This window comes from Aptenodytes patagonicus, chromosome 2 (assembly GCF_965638725.1).
Source record: "Aptenodytes patagonicus chromosome 2, bAptPat1.pri.cur, whole genome shotgun sequence".
Taxonomy (NCBI): domain Eukaryota; kingdom Metazoa; phylum Chordata; class Aves; order Sphenisciformes; family Spheniscidae; genus Aptenodytes; species Aptenodytes patagonicus.
Window position 1 is genome coordinate 115501794 of NC_134950.1, and position 24141 is coordinate 115525934.

At 33.9% G+C, this 24141-nt stretch overlaps 1 protein-coding gene across 21 annotated transcripts in view; it reads right to left on the reverse strand.

Annotated features, from left to right (window-relative positions):
- LRRFIP2 (LRR binding FLII interacting protein 2) overlaps nucleotides 1-24141 on the reverse strand; it is a 59928-nt gene that overhangs the window by 15741 nt on the left and 20046 nt on the right. For 5 of the 21 annotated variants that reach the window (XM_076330811.1, XM_076330808.1, XM_076330801.1 and 2 more), the window contains exons 3-17: nucleotides 23986-24072; nucleotides 22452-22502; nucleotides 19577-19630; nucleotides 17719-17784; nucleotides 15693-15734; nucleotides 14675-14740; nucleotides 13162-13236; nucleotides 12359-12406; nucleotides 12228-12272; nucleotides 10736-10783; nucleotides 10583-10636; nucleotides 7711-7818; nucleotides 5337-5381; nucleotides 4147-4260; nucleotides 3630-3701 (exon numbers count right to left, since the gene is read on the reverse strand). In XM_076330811.1, coding sequence (XP_076186926.1) covers nucleotides 3630-3701; nucleotides 4147-4260; nucleotides 5337-5381; nucleotides 7711-7818; nucleotides 10583-10636; nucleotides 10736-10783; nucleotides 12228-12272; nucleotides 12359-12406; nucleotides 13162-13236; nucleotides 14675-14740; nucleotides 15693-15734; nucleotides 17719-17784; nucleotides 19577-19630; nucleotides 22452-22502; nucleotides 23986-24072 — 975 coding nt within the window. The remainder of the gene's footprint in view (nucleotides 1-3629; nucleotides 3702-4146; nucleotides 4261-5336; nucleotides 5382-7710; nucleotides 7819-10582; nucleotides 10637-10735; nucleotides 10784-12227; nucleotides 12273-12358; nucleotides 12407-13161; nucleotides 13237-14674; nucleotides 14741-15692; nucleotides 15735-17718; nucleotides 17785-19576; nucleotides 19631-22451; nucleotides 22503-23985; nucleotides 24073-24141) is intronic. The other 16 variants (XM_076330815.1, XM_076330810.1, XM_076330807.1 and 13 more) reach the window with 10 other exon arrangements.

Genomic DNA, 24141 nt, shown 5'->3' on the forward strand with positions numbered 1-24141 from the left:
AAAGCCGTCCTTAAAATACATATTTTATCTTTTATAATTTTATCATAGTCCCATGTATTTAGAACTCTGTTCCATTCACTAAATTCTGGAATTTTGTGCTGGAGAAAAACAGTATTTTAGAAACATGAGAAAAAATAACTTAAGGCATATCCTGATAGACTACAGATCAGAAGAGACAAGACAATGTAAGTAGATAAGAAAGGTACCATTATCATCTGGGAAGCAGTAAATAGCAAACAGCAAAAGAAGATTCATGATAAGATATAAGAAAATGAAAAAATAAAGAACACAAGTGCACTCAAGTAATTCTTAAGTTTTAGATTAAAACTAGAGAAAACATTTTTTGTGACGGTGTAAACATGACAAATCTTGTAAAGATTGGTAAAACAAAGTGTCAGAGACAGTAAACCTTCCAAAGACTTTCAAAGAATAATTCAATTTAGAGGAAAAAAAAGAAAATACTAGAATTAAAATGAATGCTATAGTCCTTTTATGGGGAGATACAAAATTTAACGAAAAGTACGACTAGAAAAAATTCTAATTTGATTGTTTCTGTGAGTGTGGTGAGTGGGGTCACCTAGTAATTTAGGTTGGCAGATCTCTGGATGACATCTGGTCCAATCTCCTAAATAAACAGGGCCAACTAAGATCAGGCTGCTCACAGCTCATCCGCAAGTTCATTTTAAGTATCTCCAGGGATGTAGACTGCAGAACCTGGCTGGACGACCTGTGCCACTGTTTGACGGCCTTCCTTGAGAAAAGTCTTTTTCTTGAGGTCTAATTGGAATTTCTGCCCTTACAGTGCAACTTTTGACTGTTGCATCTTGCCCTGTCACTGTGCACCTCTGAAAGGAGTCTGCCCTGTCTTCTCTACACCCTCCTATTAGGCAGCTGAAAACAGCAATGATACTGCTGCCCACCCCCCCAAGACTTGCCAAATCCAGTTGTTTCAGCCTCTTATTGTATGCCATGTGCTCCAGGACTCGAGCCTTAAAGAGGAGACTAGGTTTAGAAGATTGGATTAAAGCATCATTAATCAACAAGTTAACGGGGGAAAAAAAACTGCAGTTATGGAAGAGGAATAAACTGATTTTGAAACAGAAGAGTGAGAATTGTTTCCCAGAAAGAAACCAAGCCATGCCTAAGAGTCTCCAACCAGTTAAAAATACTGGAACATTACTAAGGCTTCTTTGGAACTGTTCCTTCTTTTCGAGTCAAGTATTATTACACACATTCCCTGTGGTTCAAGAATTCCATGTAGTTTCAGTAATCTTCCAGTTTGGTGAGAAATAATATGGATTTGGAAGAATTTCTGAAATGCTTGAATGAGGCAGTGGGATGCCTAAGGATGAAGCAGTAGGAATAGGCTGGAATGAAAATGGATAAGGCGGCTCTGCTCATAACCTAAAGCTATGAAGAAATGCCACCCACAATTCTATCAGTAAAGCCAAAGGGCTATACAAATTAGCCTGCTTGGCTAGAACAGGATGATTAAACCCAGCACACATCAAAAGAGTGCTCTGTTAACTGCATAAAAGAAAAATTTTGAGGAAAGAAAAAGTATTCCTTTCTAGTTGATCCAAGGGAATATAGAACGAATCAACAAAACTGAGAAAGGGAATATAGAAAGAATCAACTCAAACTGAGACATGAAAAGATTTGAAGACCTAACTAAATCAGAACTATCCACATTAGAGTTTTTACCTGGCTACAAATCTGCAGAATAAACCACACTTAGCAGCATGAGGGATGGGCAACCACAGAGATATGAAGGTAGTAACAAATCACTGTTACTCAACCACTGAAAAAACACTTAAAAAGTGTAAAAGCAGGTATCGTAGTAACTCTTGGATAGTAAACTAGTTACTCTAGTAACTCTTTGGACATGAGGAAAAATTTCTTTACTGAAAGAGTGGTGAAACATTGGAACAGGCTGCCCAGGGAAGTGGTTGAGTCACCATCCCTGGAGGTATTTAAAAGACGCGTAGATGAGGCGCTTAGGGACATGGTTTAGCGGGCATGGTAGTGTTGGGTTGACGGTTGGACTCGATCTTAGAGGTCTTTTCAACCTTAATGATTCTATGATTCTTCTAACATACACAAGACAAAACCGCTAAAGCAGAAGTTAACAAAAAGGCAATACCTTCCTAATTAGAAAGAAGGGTTCCTGAAAGAATCTCTATGGAAGGCAAATTAACTTAGGAACATATTATTCAGTATTAACAATAGCATAAAATGCAATTCAATTTTGTAAGCCAAGCATAGATCAAGGTCTTACTATTGCACACCTGTGCTTTTTGGTAACTGTAATGGATTACAATAAATAATAGCACATTAGTAATGATTCAGAACAGTAGTCATGAGATGCTAGCAAACATGCAAAAGCGTGAGTTAGATGCATTCTGAAAATATGAAGCAATCTCACATTTTATTCATATTTAATACAATCATAGCTATGACTAATAATCTTGTAATCTACTGCTCTTGATGGCCTTTTAATATTCATATGGCAATATGATTAAAACAAGACATACTTCAACTGAGCATATGGCTATCAGATTCAAAGTTACTTATCCTCTAAAGAAGAAATAATTTTTGCTACATTGAACAGCTCATATTACATATTTTCTCTTTACTATACCATCTAATATGTTGTTTAATCAAGGAAATTCAAGGAAGCTGTTAAATACATCACTGTTACATGCTCTAGTACAAGCAGCATTCATTAAATTCAGTCTCTATATGGATATAAAACAAATATGGAAAGATCTCTACTTTCACATGGAATCATTCACAATTAGGTAACAGGAAAGAGAACAGAAAAAATATCCTGAAAAAGATTTGTAAGCCACATCATTTGCTGTATTCAGTTTCCCTTCAACAGAAGAGGGGAAATAATCATACTTTAAATTAACTGCAACTGTTAATGGTGTGAAAACTTACAAAAGAAAAGCATACATACTAATTTAAACAAGCCAAAATATAGACAAATCTTATTAACCTAATACTGAAAATACCAACCTATAATTTAGATAAAGATAATGGGAATGTAAACCATAAGCATAAAAAAACCATTTCATAATGGTGAAGGATTAAAACAAAATTAATCTTCTCCTGCAAGCAATGTGCCTGCCCAGATTAGTTTCAGCACGTCTTTCAAAATTCTTACTTTGGTTTTGCTTTATAAGATGTAGTATTTGCTGAAACTTGGAAGACTAATTCTCAATTTCTTAAGTTCCTTATCATAACTATATCCCATTTCTTTCTTCCCCATTCAATACACAGTAATTATTTTGAATATCTATTTATTTGCTAATAAAGCTCTGAAAAATATAAGTTGAACCTCTCATTATCTTACCAGAAAAGACCTGCTAAAAATATGAAAGTTTAATACTATTTTAACATAAATCAAATAATGAACATATACGATCTCATGTACATTTAAATCATCTTAATTTACTCGCATGACAAATTTAAGCTGATGCTCTCTATGCATTAAAAGTTAGATACATGCTTTAAAGAAATTTAAAAACTTGTTAGTAAAGCCTTATATAGTTAGTGGAACCAGTAGTATCTCCATTACCCAAAAATACCCATACAGAATGCATGCTTGGGAAGAGCCCTGATACCTTTAGTTCTTTAAGTCCCTGCATGTATCTCCCTTCTACATCGTGTATCTGGTCCTTAAGATCATAGATATCCTGCAGGACATAGGAATGAACCATTGCATAAGAAGTATGGGGAAATAATTTATAGTCAAAAAAGCATTATGAGGTTTACATGCATTTCTGTCATATGCCAGCGCCTGCAATAATTCACAGAAATCATAATTAATTCACAACTTGATGGAAATTAAGATTTTGTTTATAGCCCTGAATCCAAGCCATCTCAAATAGGACAGAATCATTTCAAATTTGACATAAAGAAAGTCTTATTTTAATATAAGCTAAACTGTTAGCACCATAAGTATTTATAAACACAAATACAGTTACCAAGATAAATACAGAAATCTTTTGTGATAAAAATTACACCCTCATAACTTCTTCTTACTATTAAGAAACCAGAAGTTTTGTAGCAAAGAAAAATTCCTGCTAACCACAAATACAATTTTAAACTATCTCCAAATTCTCGGAAAATGCAGTTTACCCGTAATTCACTGAGGGAGGCATCAGGATCCACCAAACTGCTCGTGTCTCCACTTCCTCTCCTAGATGAGTTGCCACTCAGAGGAGTTGCACTTACTGAATTGCGAGATGATGGCTTAAAAGGGAAAAACATTGTATCAGGAATCATACTGTCATTTCTGGTATACTTGACATTACTCTTTATTAATTGCTTCACAGTCATAGAACACTTTCCTCTCTTGTTTTTACCATTTCTTAATATTAGCTTATAGGCAATATTTTCCTTTGAATTTTTTCCAGCACAACACAGGGCTTTGCATTTGGGGTTGTTCAGCCTGGAGAAGAGAAGGCTCCAGGGAAACCTTATTGGGGCCTTTCAATATATAAAGGAGACTTATAAGGCAGGCAGAGAGAGACTTTTTACCAAGGCCTGTAGTGACAGGACAAGGGGCAACAGTTTTAGACTGAAAGAGGGTAGATTTAGATTCAACATAAGGAAGAAATTTTTTTACGCTGAGGGTGGTGAGACACTGGCACAGGTTGCCCAGAGAGGTGGTGGATGCCCCATCCCTGGAAGTGTTCAAGGTCAGGTTGGAGGGGGCTTTAAGCAACCTGATCTAGTGAAAGATGTCCCCGCCCATGGCAGGGGGGTTGGACTAGATGATCTTTAAAGGTCCCTTCCAACCCAAACCATCCTGTGGTTCTCGGTGAAATGTTGGTTTCTCTTTGATGACTTATCAGTTATCATAACATCACAGTTTTGAGTCTTCTGTTCAGAAGACTTCCATAAGGAGGCTATTAGTGCTGAAAAACTGGAGAAGTTTAAAATATTTCTAAAAAATTATAATTTCTGCCACCCAGGATTCAGAAGAAAGCTTCCAGTGGAATGTAGCATATGCATTCTTATAGCCCTAGCCTCTTAAAATTCGACCTTTCCTGCTAAATATTTCTCACACAGAAAACAAATTCTATAAGAAACTAATACTTGCTAAAAGTAAAATAAAGAATAAAATTATTTCTTTGGGAAATAAAAGACAAAGCATTAATTTTGTAGATAAAAAAGTATGTCTAAAAATATCTCTTTGCAAGCTCTTAAAAATGACTAAAATACACTCTATTAAAAAAATATTTATACTTTTGGAACTATTTTAGTATTTGTAAATTTATGACTAAACACTGACTTTCAATGATTTTTAAATTAAAAACTCTTACCCTTGAAAATATTTCTGAATGTGATTTTTCACTCTTTTCTTCCAGCTGAAAGAGAAAAGGGAAAGTGATCACAATACACCTTTTGCAATGAGGGACTACTGAATCACCATCTTCTGTTCAAAGATACCAAGAAATATTTAGGAACGAAAAATGAAATAATAATAAAAAAAGAAATTCCAGAAGTTAGCATAGATCAAGACAAGAAAAAAATATTCAGCCTTGAAAAGTAGTTTTTACCTCAACTGCAAAATAAATGAATGCTTGTAAAACCAGAAACTTTTTAAAAACTTTTTAAAAAGTCATTACCAATATTAAAGTACTGATCAACAAAACACATTTCACTATTTTTAATTTCAACAGGGTAGTGACTACAACACTTGGTGGCGTAACAAACAAAGCTTCATGCACATGCACTTCAGACACACCAGTCAATGTCCTAGTTATTAGAAAACACATTTGTTCCTTCAGTCTCTTCAGTGAAACCTGCAATTACATCAGGACAACACCAATTCAGGTAAAAGCCCATAACTAAAGTGTACTAATTAACAGCAACCTACAAAATAATTTCAATTCATATTTTACGTATTGAAGCCTAAGCAAAAGAACTACCACCCCACTTCTTATCTAGGAAACTCTGATACTGCAAACTTATAATGTAGATTTCCATATTTTCCACATTTCTACGAATCAAAATAGGTGGAATTAAATGAAGACATTAACATGTTGCCATACTTCCTAAAACAAGTATGATACATTAAGTATGGTATCTCAAATATCTGGCTTCTCCAAAAACACCTGTTTTTCTCCCAGCCCAGAGACTAGAGATTTGGAAGTCTATAATCACACTAGAAACAAATGCTACTTTGAGATCTTTCTTTTTTCCTTCTATTGTGGTTTCTACAGAAGCAACATTGTATTTTCATGGCAAATTCATCATCTCCAATGATGTACTGAAATTATAAGGTGCAAATATTTGTCACTACTTGACAGTAAAATGATGTTAAGAATCCAATTGATCTGAAGTATCAATTTAGAATAACTTAAATAAAAACATAATTTTGGAATCTAATAATACATAATAATGATAAAAGCAACGGAGAAGGTAGCATAATTGCCAGTCTCAGCCTCCACATTTTCTTTTAGCAGAGCATTAATTTCAGAAAAGCAGCTTTATTAGAGAAGAAAAAGAAAGCTAAAATTTAAACCAGAGAAATGATTGGTCTATGTCATGCTTTGAGCATGGACAGACGATAAATACCGTGCATTATTACAATACAAGTTACATCGCACTATAAGATTAAGTCATCTAAATGCAGAATCATAGAAACAGTGGTTGTAAGGGTACTCTAGCAGTCACCTAGTCCAACCTCCCTTCCAAAGCAGAACTGCTGCCAACAGTCCAGGTTAGCTGTGGCTTTATCTAGCTAAGTCTCACCAGCTCCTGAGGATGGAGGTTCTCCAGCCTTGCTGTAACCTGTCAAGAGTGCAACACTAACCACCTTCTGGAGCTTCTTGCAGTGGCTCATCTGAACCTCCTAAGCTGCAGCGTGAGGCTGCTGCCCCTTGTTGCACTGCTTGGCACGGGTATGAAGAGTTTGGCTCTTACCTAATCAAGCAGTTGCAGGCTGCTGATCACCACGTAGCATCCCCTTTGCCCAACTAAACAAGCCCAGTTCTCTCAACCTCTCCTCCTACTGCATGTGCCAACACTGTTATTTCAAAGACATGCCTAAGAACAGAAATTTCCCTATTTTTTCCACTATTAAACACAAGTTTTGACTGCAAGTAACAACAGCTTCTAGAACCTATAGCAGCAATGAAGAGAAGGCAGCTAGGTTTCTCGTAAACAATGTTCAGACTAAAGGGATGCACAAGAAAACAGTCATAATTTTCCTGTAATGTGCTCTATTGACTTGGAATTCAGTGTAAGAGCATAGCCAACAATGTGTGCTCCAGTAATGGATCTTGACAAAATCTCATCCGGGATGAATGAACACTAAAAATGCACTAATAAGGGCACAGTTTTAAGTATTTCTCCCCCCCCCCCCCCCCCCCCAACCAAGTAGTAGTATTCCAAAAATAACAATGTCTAGGTGATCTTGTGTAATTCCCACAAGAAAAAACCCAACATTTTACATTGAAGAGATGCTTAAGCTTATCACACACAAAAAATGCAAGGTGTTAACACTTGTCACATGCTTCTAGCAACAGGCAAAATCCCCTACAAAAAACAACCCCAATCCCTCAAACCTATTTGCCGTTAAGTAACTCTGAACGCTTTTACAGTATTTACTCTTTCAGAGTATGAAAAGAAAATCCATAGTTAGTAAGTTTGCTGTATTCACCACAGTATAACAAGAAGCATTACACTCACACTATTCAAACCTTGGACATCATCTGCATCGGAAACAATGCTTCCCCTGCGGTTGGAACGACTAAAATAGTCAGCAGCAGTTTCACTTTGATCAGAAAAATCAGAGGACTTCAAAAGATAAGGAGAAGGGTGAAAGAGAATTGAAGATGATACCACAGAATGAACAGAAGTTTATTTAAAAAGAACAAACAGGAAATCCTAACTTAAATCTCCATTATTGCAATTTATTCTAGCTTTTCCAACAGTTTAACAGTTGGAAAATCTTACTCTTTTAGATTTTTGCTATTTTAAATGTGTCTACATGAATAAGATGTGTGCCACACTGATATGACTACTTTAGGCAGCATATGCATTGTTCTTAAACACTCTCTTCACATGTTTATTATTCTTATAGTTTACAGTATTTAAAACTAAAAACAATGAACATTTATTATTGATTTATTTTCCTCATTTGGAGTAATATAAAAAATACAGAGATACAAAAAGGCTTAGTACTAATATAGTGCCAAACAGTTACAAAAATTACCTTTTTTAAAAAAGGTTTGTAGATCATAAAACCAGATTATATAATCATAAGTTGGTAAATAAAAGTTATTTTTCTCTACAAATGTCTTTTCTTCAAATCAACACAATCCCAACACTACTAATTATGAATATGATCTGGGCCTCCTCTCATTCAAAATTTTAAGAGGCCTTACAATAGAAGACAAGTTTACTCCCCAAAGCTATATGTCAGACAGGCACCTAAAAAGGTGAAGAAAAAATGTTATTCTACACATGACTGCTAAAAAAGGCAACATATATCTAACCACATTACAGTCATTACAATGCCATGGGAATTCAAGTGAAATATTTAACTGAGAAAAATGCACGTTAAACATAGTATTTAATGAGAAGAGTAGGTTTATCGAGTGTTGTATTGATAACATTCCACTTCAAAAGGCAGAAATTTACTGTGAATATTATATTTAGTTTTAAAAGTTATTATATGAAAGAAAAATCTTTAAATGAACAGTTTCAAAATATATTGTCCTTACCCCATTTTCACCATTGTAAAAAATAATTCTTAGTTTCTTTGTACTTGAGGTACATGAGTGATGTAGCCTCATCTTATCCCGATTAAAGGATAGTGAGATTTTTTTATGCAAACATGACCAGTTACATATAAAACAGTTTGCTGATGAATGCCTGTCTCAGATTATGCATGCTTAGGACTACAGAATTTGTGTTTTTTGTCACTGCTTGGTTATGTTCTGACAAAGAATTTTCCAGCTATAACTATATCTATATTTTAAATAATACCTTTGTTTTTTAAAAAATGACAAATTAAATAAATTTTCACAACATTGGCTAAACTTTCTTATTTCATTTGCATTTCAAAGTATAAAGATGCTGAACAGAATTCTGCTTATATAAATTATGCTTACAGCAAAAGAACAAACAACTCAAGGGCTACAATCAATCTATGACAACACTGCGCTCTTTTCATTCAAAACCAACTTATCTTTGCTGTTGAAAAGTCCATATATCTGAAACCTTACTGTTCCTCCTTCTGTACCTTTTGCATTTCTAACATCTTTCTTAACGGGTTTATCAAAACCGATACAGTTTGAGATGGAGATGCACCATGCAGTTTTTCACCAGTGTTTTCTACTGTTTCCATCTTCTCTCCCACTTTCTCCTTCGATTTCCAGTGACTACTGAGCTGACTTCCAATGCACTACCCAGAGTGAAACCAAAATATTAACCATCGAAACAGTAGAAAGTGAAAGTTAACTTATGAGAAAGATTTTTACTTCATCTGCTCAAAACCCTTTTCAGAATTATTTCAAATAAATACTTTGAACTCATTCACTAGTGTGAGTGAATGGTACCTTGGACCTTGGCATTATTGGTATCACATATATATACACTGAGATCTGATCTATGTAATCCTATATACGTATAAAGTATATACTTTTAAGAAATGTATCTTAATGTTAAGAGAAACTAAGGAGACAAGTAGTATTTTCACAGCTCAAGAGACTTTAGAGATGGATGTTAATACCTCTTCGGTTTTGAAACGTCATAAAGCAACAACAAAATCCCCTTTTTCCTACATCCTCAAAAACTCACTCTGACATCTTTTGTAGCTAAAAACATCCAGTCCCTGACAAGTCTGTTTTTATTTGTTTAGTCGCTAACATTTTTAAGAATATGTGAAAAATGAAAACAGGACAGAACATTTCAATTTAACCTATACCAGAACACCGATCTACTTTTCTGTGTAGCATGACAAATGAGCAGCTGTACCAATGAAACTGAGACAGTTGTTCTGCAGCAGAAAAAGGGTAGAACTGTTTAAAATCACTTTGCAGCACGAAAAGCCATCTTTGGAATGACCCTTTTAACACAATACAGATCCAGGAACAAATTTCTCTCAGTTTTGAATACTGGTCACCATAAAAATGAGCTAGCTACTTCTTACTGCATGATATAACAAAGTTTGCATTAGTCCTCTTCCCAAAAAGAAAGACTTTCAGACGTATTGTAGTAACAGTTTCATGTTACTGCCATGTAATTGTGACATAAGGTGGTAACTCCAACAACGTACTATACTCCAGTTTCCAATTGCTTCCAATTATATACGTTACAAACATTTAAAAGATGTTTAGAAAAGCAAATTCCTTATTGCTTCTACACTTTACTGTCTTCCTGCTAGAACTTTACATCTTGCTAAAAATCACATCTCTGACAAATTACTTTTTTTTTTGATGCAGAATTGAAAAATCAAGTCTGTGTTGGTCAGTAAAATTATCCCCAGTGTAAATACTCATAATTATTGTGCGTTAGTATCAAAGCATTCAGCAAATCATGCAAGAGGAATGCTCACCACGGGACTACTTCGAACTGAGCTTGCTCTTGAAGAATAACTGTATTCAGACGGCTAAAGAAAAGTTATGAAGGAAATTTTCACAATTTTCACATTTTTGTCTCCAGAAAACAAAGATAATAAAAGAAACAACCAAAAGCCTATTACACTTACAGTGCGAGAACTATATGAGCTATGTAATCCATCACCACACAAAGATGCCTGAGAAAGAGGGAATGAAACATCGTTTATATTCAGTCTCAGAAATAATTATGCCACACTTATACACTGTAATTCTTACACACTGTACTCTATCTTACCCCATCTATGCATTTTCCAGTTAACACCATACTTTCTGAAAGAATGAACAATTTTTAAAAATTTCCAGCAGCATTTCCTCCTACTATTAGGGTTGTCTCTTTCCAAATATAAATCTAAGAATTTCCTTGAAAAATAGCCAAATAGTTTTAAAAAACTATCAAATCTTAACTATTTTCAGAAGAAAATTAAATTAAATATTTAAATTGCAATTTGGTTTTCACTGTTCTGAAGCCTTCACAAGTTTTAATCCACCCTGGGAACTGAAGCTATATTGTATACTTGTCAGTTTTACTTTGTGCTCACCCACACAAGTTTTCCTGAAAAGGAGAATGTGTTACGGTTGGACTCGATCTTAAAGGTCTTTTCCAACCTAAATGATTCCATGATTCTAAGGTGCAAGGCTGAAATCTATTTATGCAGTGGATAATAAAAGCAGCTCTGGGCAACACAATAAAAAAAACAAACCACAGTCTCATGCTGCTTTCCCCCTACCTATAAGAGATCTCTAGCAAAAATTAGAGTATGTATATTAGAATTATATGTAATAGCAGTTATAATGGTCTCGTTCTCTCACTGGATCTTCTAGTTTTCTGGAGACTAAGCACAAAGCCAAAAAAGTTATCTGTTTGCAATCCAAGTGCAGAACAAGACCTCACTAACTACATAAAAATATTACGTAAGAATACTTGACGATTTACATACATAGGTTTAGCATGACTCTAAATGGCAGTATAAGTTGGATTTCAACTGTTGTAGCAGCAAAAGGCATGAAGTTTCAGGCATGCATGTCACTTTTTAAAGACAACAACTTTTTGTAGAGCTTAGCCATTCTTATGGCACTTCTAGCTACTTTTTATTTTGTAAAGATGCAGATTAGATTTTCATCCTATTACATTTTTGTATGACTATTACATTTACATATGGCATCTTATTTGAAAGTATTTAAAGTGTATTTACAACAAATTTCTGTAATCTCCTGACAACCATTTTTCACGTTCAAATACTTAGCTTAACTTCTTTAAATACTTTTTTTAGTATTATACATGCAGTTGTTATTTAGTATGCTTGGATTAACTTGTTCTAACCCCAGTGTTCTTCAACATCATTGTTGTATTCATAAATTTTATGCTCATCTGTAAAAAGATCAGTAAAACAGCAACTACTAAAATACTTTAAAGAGGCAATTTAGCAATGTTAAAAACATTAAACTGAATGCCTCCACAAAATGACACACACAGGCTGCAGCTTTATTAAAAATATGAAAAAAAATGCACATGAAATGCTGTCAAGCCTCATGGCCGTACAATACAAATTTAAGGCAACCATGCAAATGGTGCTTACGAACCAAACTGATACTTCTTATCAAACCAGTGTTTACAGAAGGAGACACCTATGAAGAAAAGTGTAATTTTATATTTCTGAATGCCATTCAAACATCTAAAAGATAAGTAAGATATTACTTTACATTGTACTAACCCTGTAACTCCTAGTTGTTGCCACTGGATCACTGTATAGAGAAGACGACTGTAGTGTGAAGAATAGGAAAAGTCAGAAACACTTTTTCTGTGTACATTAATTTTTTTACCTATTGCTCTGTATTCCCCAAGAGTTCTGAAAGATTGAAATACTAAATTTTACGTCTATAATAGACAGGAACTTCAAGAAAGGTGTGGATAAACATTCCAAGAAAACCCATTATCTTTGAAATCATAATCTAAAACATTAAAGCAATCTAGTATTTTTATCAGAAGATTTGTAGACAAGAATGATAAGAAATTAAGTAATTTTCAAAAGACACGTCAATTTCCTCTAGCTACTTATTTAAACCTGACCATGACAGTAGCTGCAGGTACTGGAATATACTACCCATCTCACAACAGACCACTGATTTATCATTTATTTTACTGTAGAAGAAAGTAGTACGTTGGCACTAAACTTAAGACTTTTTGTTGTTGCTTTTTAAAAACAGGACTTTGAAAAAGCAAGTGTCACAGCTGCTAGTTGTTTTCTTTATATCATACAGCAATCATGAAACAGAAGCTATTTTAAATTTAAAACCCCACATATGCAGAATACAGTAACTTGCATGTTAACCATTCATTTTATAAAAGGCAACCCTTAAAAGCAAGAAATACAATTGTAACTAGTATTAGCTGTAATAATTTGCAGTGTTACAGAAGGAAAGAGAGAAAAGTTTGCTTCTTATAGCATAAGTAAGCAAAACCAAATATATGTATTTTATATACATTAAAAAATTAATATAGAAAGACGAGACAGACCCGAGTATGGTAGGAAGGAACTGGTTTACTATATCTAAGGCTGCTATAATTTCTTTGATCATAGTAAATTCCACTCTGTGTGAGGAAAAAAGAAGAGAAAACAAAGGTCACATCTGTAGATCTTGTAAATAAAAGTTCTATCTTGACATTGTCCAAATGTTCCCAAGCTTAGAACTTGTACAGAACGTAAAAATTTTCCCTACGGTTAACTCAAAATCCATGTAACTTTCTGAAGCAAGTGCAAAAAACCCAAACCTACTTATGTACTCTGTATATCAGCATTACCTGTATTTTAATGTCCTGCCCAACCAAAGGAGTAAATAGTTTTGGCTTTTCTCCCTAATAAATAAGAAAACCCTGAAAAGTTTATCTAAACCCTGACAAGTGCAGCATGAAATAAATGAAAAACATATTTGACAAAACTTTCTAGTAATTAGTACAATGACTTGCTTGCTCTTTTCTTCCATTAGATACCATCCTCAATCAGAGCATTTGGGGAGAGAAAAAGGACAGAAATTCCAGAGAGTTTAATAGGGGATGGATGTTTACGTGATCAGCATTAGTCTGTATCCTACCACTGTTCTTTACACCAAGTGCCCATGCTGAAAGCCTAGCAATTATACTTTGGCTTATTTCTGTTATTTTTTGACACTTCCTACACAGATTGCATATATATTTGTATGTGAGGAAAAATGTGATATACACATATAAAGAAGGAAAACAGAGATGAAGATGTGGCAAAAAGCCGTGCTTTCAGAAAGTAGCACTTTCTATCTCAATAGGCCATAGGAGGCAGAAAGATTTGTATTACTCATTTAAGAACTGAGGGAACAGGAAAATAGCACCTCAAAAGTGCACAGAGAAATGCTATAATACAAGTAATAAGTAAATATAAAAATTATTTCAGCCTTGTCTCAACACAGGTGTCCACTGCTGCTCTAACTCCCCCAACCCTCAATGCAACTGCTATTTCATCAGTGCCAAATCCCTATGAAAAATTACATCAAAAATACAGCATTTCTTGGCACTATATTCACGTTACACACTGAACTTTCTAGAACAGTTTTTGGAAGATCACAATAAATCCACATGCCTTTCTCAACAGTTCAGTGGGTTAACGTCAAGGCTTATGGTAAATTCAATCTGCTTTACATCTACATTTAAAATATATCTAACTGATTGGGGACAAAGTGTAAATAATAGAGCACATATCTCCATCCTGACTGAATAAACTTTAACACAGAGAAGTGCCACTTTTAAATATTTCCAAGAGCCTTCCACAGGCCTCCAACAGAACATGATTTCTATTTAGCTGATTCCATTCATGGGATTCCACTGCCATGAGCACAGTTTCAAACACAACTTCAGGTCAGAATTTGGTCAATGCTAGAGGTTTCTTTTTTCCTGAAAACATTTATGCATATGTCAGAAAGCTAGTAAATTTATCCATAACTGTATTAGTATGTAACTCTACACAGTATATTTATAATAAATATCATAGTAGAAAACTAACCAATAAATCTTTACGGGAATAAGCAGCTTTCTTCTTTGAACTATGAGATTCACTGTAAGCATGACTCTAAGAATAAAATTTAGAAAATTAATACGACTATATAACAGCATCTTCAATCTTACAATATAAAGAAGTCAAACATAAGAATTTAAGATATTTATCACCTACAACAGAAACACCACAGAAAATTCTAATTACATGATAAGAATAATAGGCCATACTTCTATCGCTGAGTAAAAAGAGAACTGATAAGTGAAACTAACCAACCTTATCTCTGATTAATACAGACTTGGCTTAAGCCATTTCACAAAAAAAAAATGTAAAACCAATAAACAAACTAAAAAAGCTTAACATTACAGACTATTTTAAGCACTATGTTGTGGTTGCCTATCTGTAGCTAATTCAGATAACACTGTTGTTGAAACAAATTCAGCTTTGTAAGCTGCTTGCATGTTCTTTTTAGTGGTACTTGGTGCTTTTCTTTGCCTAAGGAGACAAACACAAATCTTACTTGGTGTAATACCAACGAGGATGTGATGCACTCTACTATCATTTCATAACAATAAGAAGGAATTTTTTTTAAGTAAAGGTATACAAACCATCTGCTTTTTCTCAGGACTGAAATAATTTTCCATTAGATTTAAGTTAAAGTTTCTATATGGAAATGGAGAATACAAATATATGTATACACACACTTTTTAAAAAAGTATGTCTTCTAAGTCTAATCTGTATATGTCACTTCACTACAAAGTTTAGAAATAACATAAATACTAAAAAGTGCTTACTATAAGACAGCTGTCTGTAATATGCGACTTCATTAGATTTTCTCCCAGAGAAAGTTTATACATGCATTCTATGGAAAGCGTTAGAATCGTACTGCTATTCTAGGTCTGAAAGTATGATAGTACAAATTTATCTATTTTTTTAAATCAATAAAGTAGCAAGTTAGTGTCATTACACCTTAATAACAAAGCACAAAAGCAGTCTTCACTCAAAGACATGCAAAGTGTTAACATACAGGGACCGAGTATCTTGTAGATCTATCCTTAGCACTGTCATACTGAAGTAAAAGAAAATGAAATTAAAATCATGAAATAAAAAACAAGAGATAAAAATTAGCTTAAATTAAGTCTAAAAAGACTTAAGGAAATTACAAGAAAACATATTCTACTAATTATGAAAATTTATATATGAAGGAATGCTGTTTATCCAATGTAAAGGGCATTCTGAGGCCGGAACACTTTTTAATAAAAGCTATTCCCCCCCCCCCCAACAGCATCCCAATTTCTGAAAAGTGAGATAATTTTGGACAGCAGTAGGTTATATGAAATATTTCATGTGGTTTTGGTAATAGAATTTTAAGTAATTAAGCAAAGTCTCATACAGTAGCTTGTGTTAAACTGAGACAGTATTTGTTAGGTTATGTGATAAAAGTCTCATCTCCACACAGGCAAAGGAGTCCAGAGGACCATCAGTCAGCCCCACTGTCAAGGTGTGAAACCCATCACAATGCGGGGGCTCTCCAGGGCACCTTACAGACTGAGGGAGGTTACTGCCTACAGGGCATGGAAGACATTACGGGATGCAGGGGAACAGCATCTTGGGATCAGGGGAGGAATCAAAGGTGGAGAAAGGGAGGGCTAAAGGTGTTTTCAGAAGGAGCAACTGTGTGAAAAAGGAAGAATAGTGGGATGAAAGGGCCACCTGTGTGTAAAGAGACTGCTGGTCTACCAGATTTGGCAACTCGCAACAACACTTAACATTTTCAAAACCACTTATGTTTTCATTTACAGCTTTGTAATAATAGTTTAGCCAGTGTCCCCATGTTTCTTGTCACTTAAGAACGGCAAAATTTGTAGAGTTTATACATTCTTTTTTCTTTTTTTTTTTTTTAACATAGCAATCTTAAGTTTTCAAAGCAAGCTTGTGTTTTTCCAGTTCATTTAAAATTTCACAGGTATAACTTAGCTATTCTGACTGTAGGTAATGCACAATCCAAAATGTTACTTAGTATCATCCTAAGCTTAAAAAAGAAAACAAAACAGAAATTGAAGGTAGTTTGAGAACATTACATGATATACTAATAGCATGCTAGAGTATTACCCAGTGTAGTTTTCAACATGAGAACTACTGAGAGGATTACAAGAAAAATAATTTCTTCTTGTCTATTGATATATCTGAAAATTCCTTCTAGAGATCAAATTAACACAAAAAAATTGTGGTTTTAGATTTTATATTTGTTTATAATATAGGCCAGGTTTAGTTCATATTATTTCATACTGTTTTCATATTATCTCAGTAGTTTTAAATATATCCAATATTCATACTATATTAAAAATAATTTATTAATGTAATTTACAGACTATGGTACCTTTTTGTGTTGCTAAAAGTATTACCGTACAGGACCCATAAGACACTGTACCAGTTTTAATCAACTTAACTGATTTTTTTTTTAAAACAGTTTATCTTTAATTATTACCTACCAATAAGCAACCTTGCTATCAGAATGGAGACAGATCACTCAGATAATCACTATCATCACAACACTTAACAGTTAAGTAAAGGTATAAGTTAACAGTCTACTAACAAATATTTAAGTTGAATACCACAAAATATACAGAAATACCTATTTCTGAAAAAGTAAAATTTCTGTTTGTATTCCAACCTTGACTGAAGGACTAACATCGCAACATAATTGAGAAAAAAGGTTTCCTGCCATAACTTAGCAACATCTTTGTACCTATCAAGGCTGATGCGCAACCTTTGCCACTTTATTTTACTTCTTTTTTGAGGACATTAGAAGAGAGACTGGAGAGACTAACTCCCTTCAAACTTGAAGTTATCTTCAAGACAGAACACTTAACACTTTCTTTGAGCCCTCAAACTTGCTATCACAAAGTGTTTGATTACATCAATCATTAGAGCAGTCCAATTAATAACATTTTCTATAAAGAAGCACGCTTTCACCAAACTACTGCTTTAGTAAGTAGACACAGAAAACATTATAATGTGAACACAAAGCATGCTCATTCCAGGCTACACACCACAAGATCTCTCCTTCTGGAGGTACTTGGTCTGCTCCTGTGAGATGCACTGACATCCAAAGAACTCTTAAGAATGAAATTGTAAAATTATTTTATATATTGATACATTTTTTAAAAAGCTCTAATGATAACTGTTAATCTTCACTGAAAGGCACAAAATAAGCAAGGCAGTCAAAGAAGTTCTGGGTAAGCCCCCCCAAAGATGAGCTCAGTTATCTGCTGAGTTCAAGCCCTATTCTTTAGTCAAGGGTAAATTACTTAATCTCTGTCTTAGCATATTTTATAGGTTAACCAAGGCAAGAGCAGATCTGAGCAAATCTGTACCAGCTCACAAGTTTGTAAGTGTTGCCACACAGCATATTGTACATGCTTTTTCTGTAAACCATTTACTGTTTGCAAAGTAGTCAACACTACCCGATTTAAACAATTTATTTGGTAAAAATGTGTGATAAATTGCAGAAACACTTACTTAACACCAGGACTTGCAAGACATTACACAAAATTCAGTTAATCAAAGATTACATTTAATAGCTGAAACCTCTTAGTGACAATCACTTTCTTTTTTTGAAGTCACACAAAGAAACAGCTTATTGCACCTTCCAAAATAAACAAAACTAACCCTTTTATTTTAGTAATTTGTCCTTCTCCTGGCTTATATATCCAGATCAATGACAAGCTGATTTCTAGACAGATCTACCAAAACCAGGAAAATGTTTATAAACCCTCAATAAAACCATTCTTTAGCACCGTATATGACCTAAAGAGGATATAGGAGAGCCTATACAATAATACTCCTATTAGCAGTCTTTGGGATACCTTGCATCATTCAGGTAAGTCTTTGCCACTAATGAATAATACATCCCCATATTCTCAAAGAAATAAAACCCTGCATCATACCAAACTCTTTCAAATTGTATCCTAAGGTACTACTACTTTTTCTTCCACAAATAAATATTATTGTGTTTCTACAATAAAGTGCAAGAAAACACACAACAGTGAGCAGACTACCATCAGCATCAGTTTGGAATGAAAGCCCGAGTTACAAATCAGTATTACTCATCTTCAGTAAGTGGCATTGATTCAGGATGAGTCTAAGCAAGCAGTAGTATTTACTTTATTAAATAAAATTTGCCTGTTTGCAGAATTTCTGAGACAGGGAAAATGGGAAAGAGATTCCCCCCCCCCATTAGACTTATCTAAACTAGACCAGTGTTTGATCACTAACAGCACCTTCACATCTGACGATGAGATTTGATGTGTAGTAATCATAAAACAATTGACAACTTATGTAGAAATCTTAATACTCTACCATTTCAAGACAAGCCGATTAATTCTTACTAGTTGCCAATATCTGAAGCTTAAGTGAATACAATTACTCAGCTTTTTAAAGAAATAAATCATATTAGACTGGAATAACACTAAAAGATGACACTTAAAACTTGTCATTAAATATGTTCTTCCAAGTAATTGATTGTTGAACTACATATATTTCCAAATAGTTTCCAAATGCCTACTCTATTTTCAGCAATGAAAATATACTGTAAATAAATATATGTAGTAGAGGAAAAAAAGCATGAGGTATTTATAGTAAAAACCACAAAGAACTAAAATGTGACAATTGAGATTCTTTTTAAATGCAAAGATTGAAATACATAAAAATAAACTACCTTGTAACATTGATGGAAATAAAATACTAGATGAACTTTAACATTATATGTGACTTAAAATACTGACTCTAAACCTCCTAATACCTGGAAGACTTAAAGCATCATCTGCTCCCTAAGAAAATGAAACCAAAACCCAAACTTTTTTCAAAGGCCATGATGGAAAAGGAAACGTATACAGTTTGAACACAAACCAAGTAAGAATGTTGACTGGACCGGTGAGAATACCTGGCCCTCTCTGAATCTTCCTGAGAAAGAAGAAATGCAGAGTTATTGCATAGAAAAAAAAAGATGACAAAGTAAAAGCAAGCAAAGGTGAGCAACATGCTGTTAGCACTTTTAATGCTATGTAGTATTTTGAATAATCCATTGTGACAAGTGAACTCATTCAAGACAAGAACTGTGATTTCACCTGATTTGGGTAAGTATGCCAACATACTACATTAGGAGATGTAAATAAGGGAGTTTAATATAATTAATGATTAGTGTTCAGTAGTCAATCTTTCTTCTGATTACTGTATTAATGCAGAAAAAAGTACAAGATTTTTAAAATTAAGATATTAAAGTAAAAATAAAAAATAAGAGCTTTACAAAATTACAAGTACATTAGTAAGAAATTTACTATATAATTACTACAGTCAGATTATGAACATTTTACAAAGTTATTTTAGCCCTAATAGATATGATCATTCTAAGTTTCCTCATACATATTTCAGATTTTCTCCTCTATTATAGGAACAAAGCTTCTTAAGCAAATTGATCAATTATAAGTTCTATAGGTAGTTCCACTCTACAATGACAGTGATAATAATAAACCCAACTTAGAAAATTTGGGGGAGGACAACTAGCTAAGGCACCTTAATATCTTTTGTTCTGTTGAAAGATCAGGGAATGTTCATTTTGGCTCACAAAGGAATACGTGAGAAGCAGGACAAAAATACAACTAATTTAAAATTAAACATTAAAATGCTTCACATGCCATAAGCTTCTCAAATTTTTTGTTACAGTAGGTAAGCATGTTAAGAATAAGCTTAATTTTAAACAATCCCATTTGAAGGCTACAACAGGGCTTTAAAACTAGGAATCCTTCCTTAAATGACTCACTTTCTACAGTTTTCAATATAGCAAACTATTCTAAAGATCATAAGGCAGTTACCTTTAGAGTTAAAAGCTCAGCCTCCAGATCATAGATGGATATCTAAAGTCTAAAGCTGGCTTTCATACTGCTTATGGTCACGTGGTTATTTTCTACATTATCAATGGATACATTAACTTGTTTACTATTATTTTGTGATTATTCAAGAGGCCTAGTTAATACTCTGCAAGAGAATTTCCCAGGAGGGGAAGAGGTTAATTTCATAATGACATTTTAGTCTTCCTCTCTATAGTGTCTAGTTTGAGGTTTAAAATAAATATTTATGCTATGTAACTTTACAACACATTATAGTCAAATCACTGCCAATTCTAAATATACTTTGTGCCTGTGGTCTAAATGGACAAATATCTGTTAATAACATTTGCAGCTTGCAAGCAGTTTGCTATTTATATAAGATTCCTCTTAATTGCAGGTACACCCCAGCTAATAATATGCTCCTATAATGCAAAACTTCAGCTTCTGATACAATTTTCTATGCATTTCTGTAGGTAATTTACTTAGGGTAACAAGTCTCTTCCTGACATAAAATCAGAAGATAGAATGCCAGTGTTAAGTGTTCAGCATATTTAGGTCAAAAGATAAAGTAAGTACTCCAGTATAGATTGCAAACAGATAGCTACTGCTGGCAGCTATCAAGCTTGACTTCTAAGAATTTTAGTTAGATAAAGCACATATTTCAAAGACAGAGGTTAGGTCTCCTGATTCACGAAAGGAGTGCACATCTGCTCAGAAACCTCTTGCAGCAGATGTTCCTCTTATGAGGACAAAAAAAAAGATGGCATTCAATTGGGTGGCATTAATTTCAAAGTGAGATTACTCACAAATGCAATCTGTGTTCCACAGTTTGGAAACCCTTGCTCTCCAGCAAAAAAGCATTCAAATGTGCATTCCACCAAGAAACAACAGAAACTGTTGTTCTTTATAAGTGACATAAGAACTAATATACACGCAAATGTCAGCTAGGCAAAGAGACAATATAAAGTCAGCACAACTTTTGCAAATAAAATTCTAATGACAGTTCTAGGATTTCTCAACAGAAGTGCCAATTAACTGTCATGGTCATTTTAACTATTTGAAATTATGGTTAGTCTCTGCGTGTATTACTTAAATCTTCTTGATTCAAAACATCCACACAGTGAACACTTCCCTGAAAACATAAAAAGAAACTCACATCTCCCATGTGCCTTTAAGAGGTACATGAAATTTGTGAAAGGAACTCTTTGAAGAAACCGCACTAAATTAGTATAAATTGAACAGCAGCTTTCTCAGATTGTAACTCAACTATCTCTACTCCTTCCTACTTAGTGGATTTCATCTAAATAAGTGAACAGTCAAATATTTTATCATTATTAATTGAAAGCGAGGGGCAAGGGGTAAAAAGATGCAAGTGATGCATGGGGGCTTTAGGGGGGGTGGGGCTTTTTTCTGTTAGTTTGGGTTTTTTAATCTTTTACAGTTAGTTTTTCTAAGTCATAGAAGTGACTTAATCATCAATGAAAAGACGAGCATTTGCCATGTTACTCAGAGAAAACAAATAAATGCAAGTCTGCTAAGAAAAAAGTAAAAAATCCAAACCCCAGAAGTTAACTGAAATAAAAACATTTACTATTGAAAAAGATGTTTACCTAGATTGAAACTAATGTAATTTCATTTTAAATAGATTCATGACTAAGCCAGCACATGGTGGAAACAAACATTTCATTTTAAGAAAAGCATCTCATTTCATAGTTTTGTCTTTTGCTGCCATGAAGTACCCTGCATATCCACATCCATATATAGTTTATATGTAATTGTTTTCAGTAATAAAACACTTTGAAATGACACACAGCAAACCATTAGTAAATTACTGCCTCCAAATCTTATGTTAGTTCTCTGAGTCGCAAAAACATGCACAACAGGTGATTTTAGCCTACCATCCATTTCTGGATATGAGCCCATTTTCTATCATATGAATGCTGAGAAAACTACAGAAAGTAAAAAACAAACAAACCATTTACAATATAGATTAGTCACCACACAGACTGGACTCCTAAATCAAAAATTTGGAAAAATCTAACCTAATTGGCATGTAATCAGCATATCAGATACCTACAGCAGTTAGAAAACTGAAGGTATGGAATAATGAGAACCATATAAAATTGAGGCAAAAACGTTTTGTAAGTTGTACTTATTACCACAGGAAATACCCCAAATGTCAGCATTTACATCGATTTGAAGGTAATGCTGATAAATAATAAATTCTCAATTTTTTGCATGCTATGTCAAAATCTGAACCAAATCCAATAACCATGAAATAATCAGACTGCTGAGAAACTAGTTCCTAGGGTTTTTTTCCCCCTCAAGAAATTAACTTTTTTTTTTAGGAGAAATGTGTGGAGCAACACACAACCGTATGTCTAAATATTATCCCAATTCTATTAATTTTTTTTTAGTAAAGACTGACAACAGGTATTTATTGTGAACACTTTCTGTATAATCCATATGGGAAGAAATTGACTGAAAACTGCATGTGCAGAGTCACATATCCAAATTATCCAATTACTAAGTATATTATAAATACATTAGAAATAGAGCAAAATAGTTCTCTCTACTTTTTCATAGTTGTTTATTCTATACATTAGGCAGTGTACATTTTGGGTACAGTCATGTTTATTATTTATGCTGTGCTGTCAGTTATCCATATTTACATGGACCTTTTGCACAGCAACAACAAGCAAAGAAACTGCCACATATGTTAAGTAATCATTCTTATAAAAGCACAAAAGTCACCAGCTAACTCAGCCACAAGTCTAGGAATTCAAATCTTCCATTCAAGACAATATTAAACTTCACATTAGAAGTTGAAAACTTCCTCTCTATGCAAAATTATTTATGCAAGCCTGAGTTCTGGACACTATCATGTTCTCTCTTCCGCCCATTTAAAATCAAATAAGCAGTAGTAAGAAAGCCTCAACCCTTTAAATATCTGAAGATAAACTTTTAGATTAATCTTTCTCCAATTTTGATTGCTAGGATTGAATTTACTGCATTTGTTAAAAGTAAAACATCCAAGCATCTAATTTTGCCTGTAAAGCTAGAATTTGAAGTCACATTAAAAATGTTGTATTTTTCATTTGAAAGTAAGAGTGCTAATACCCTATATTTTGTATAGCAGATTTTTTCCACAATGTGAGTGTAACTATTAAGGAAGTTCAAAATTAACGTTCAGATTAGTATTTTGTGAGGTGTTATCCACAGGTAAATACAAAGCAAATTATCCTTTTAGATATATAACCTAAGGGGAAAGAGGAGGGTATGGGGGGGAGAGAAGCTAATGGTTGCCTGACGCTGAAAGTACTGGCACACAGCTGAATTACACTGAAGGACAAAATCTGATGCAAGTAGAGAAATAAAATACATTAAGAATTTTAGTAAAGGTTTGCAATAATTCCTGATGATTTACACTACCTCTTTTTGCTGTCGCTCCAGCTCTCTCATCCGTATATCTCTTGCTTCTGCTCGAGCTGCCCGTTTGGCTGCAAGCCTGGCTTCTGCCTACAAGCAAATTGAAAATACTGAAAGTTAAAACCACATTTTTTGTATAATGGTTTGAGTACTCAATTT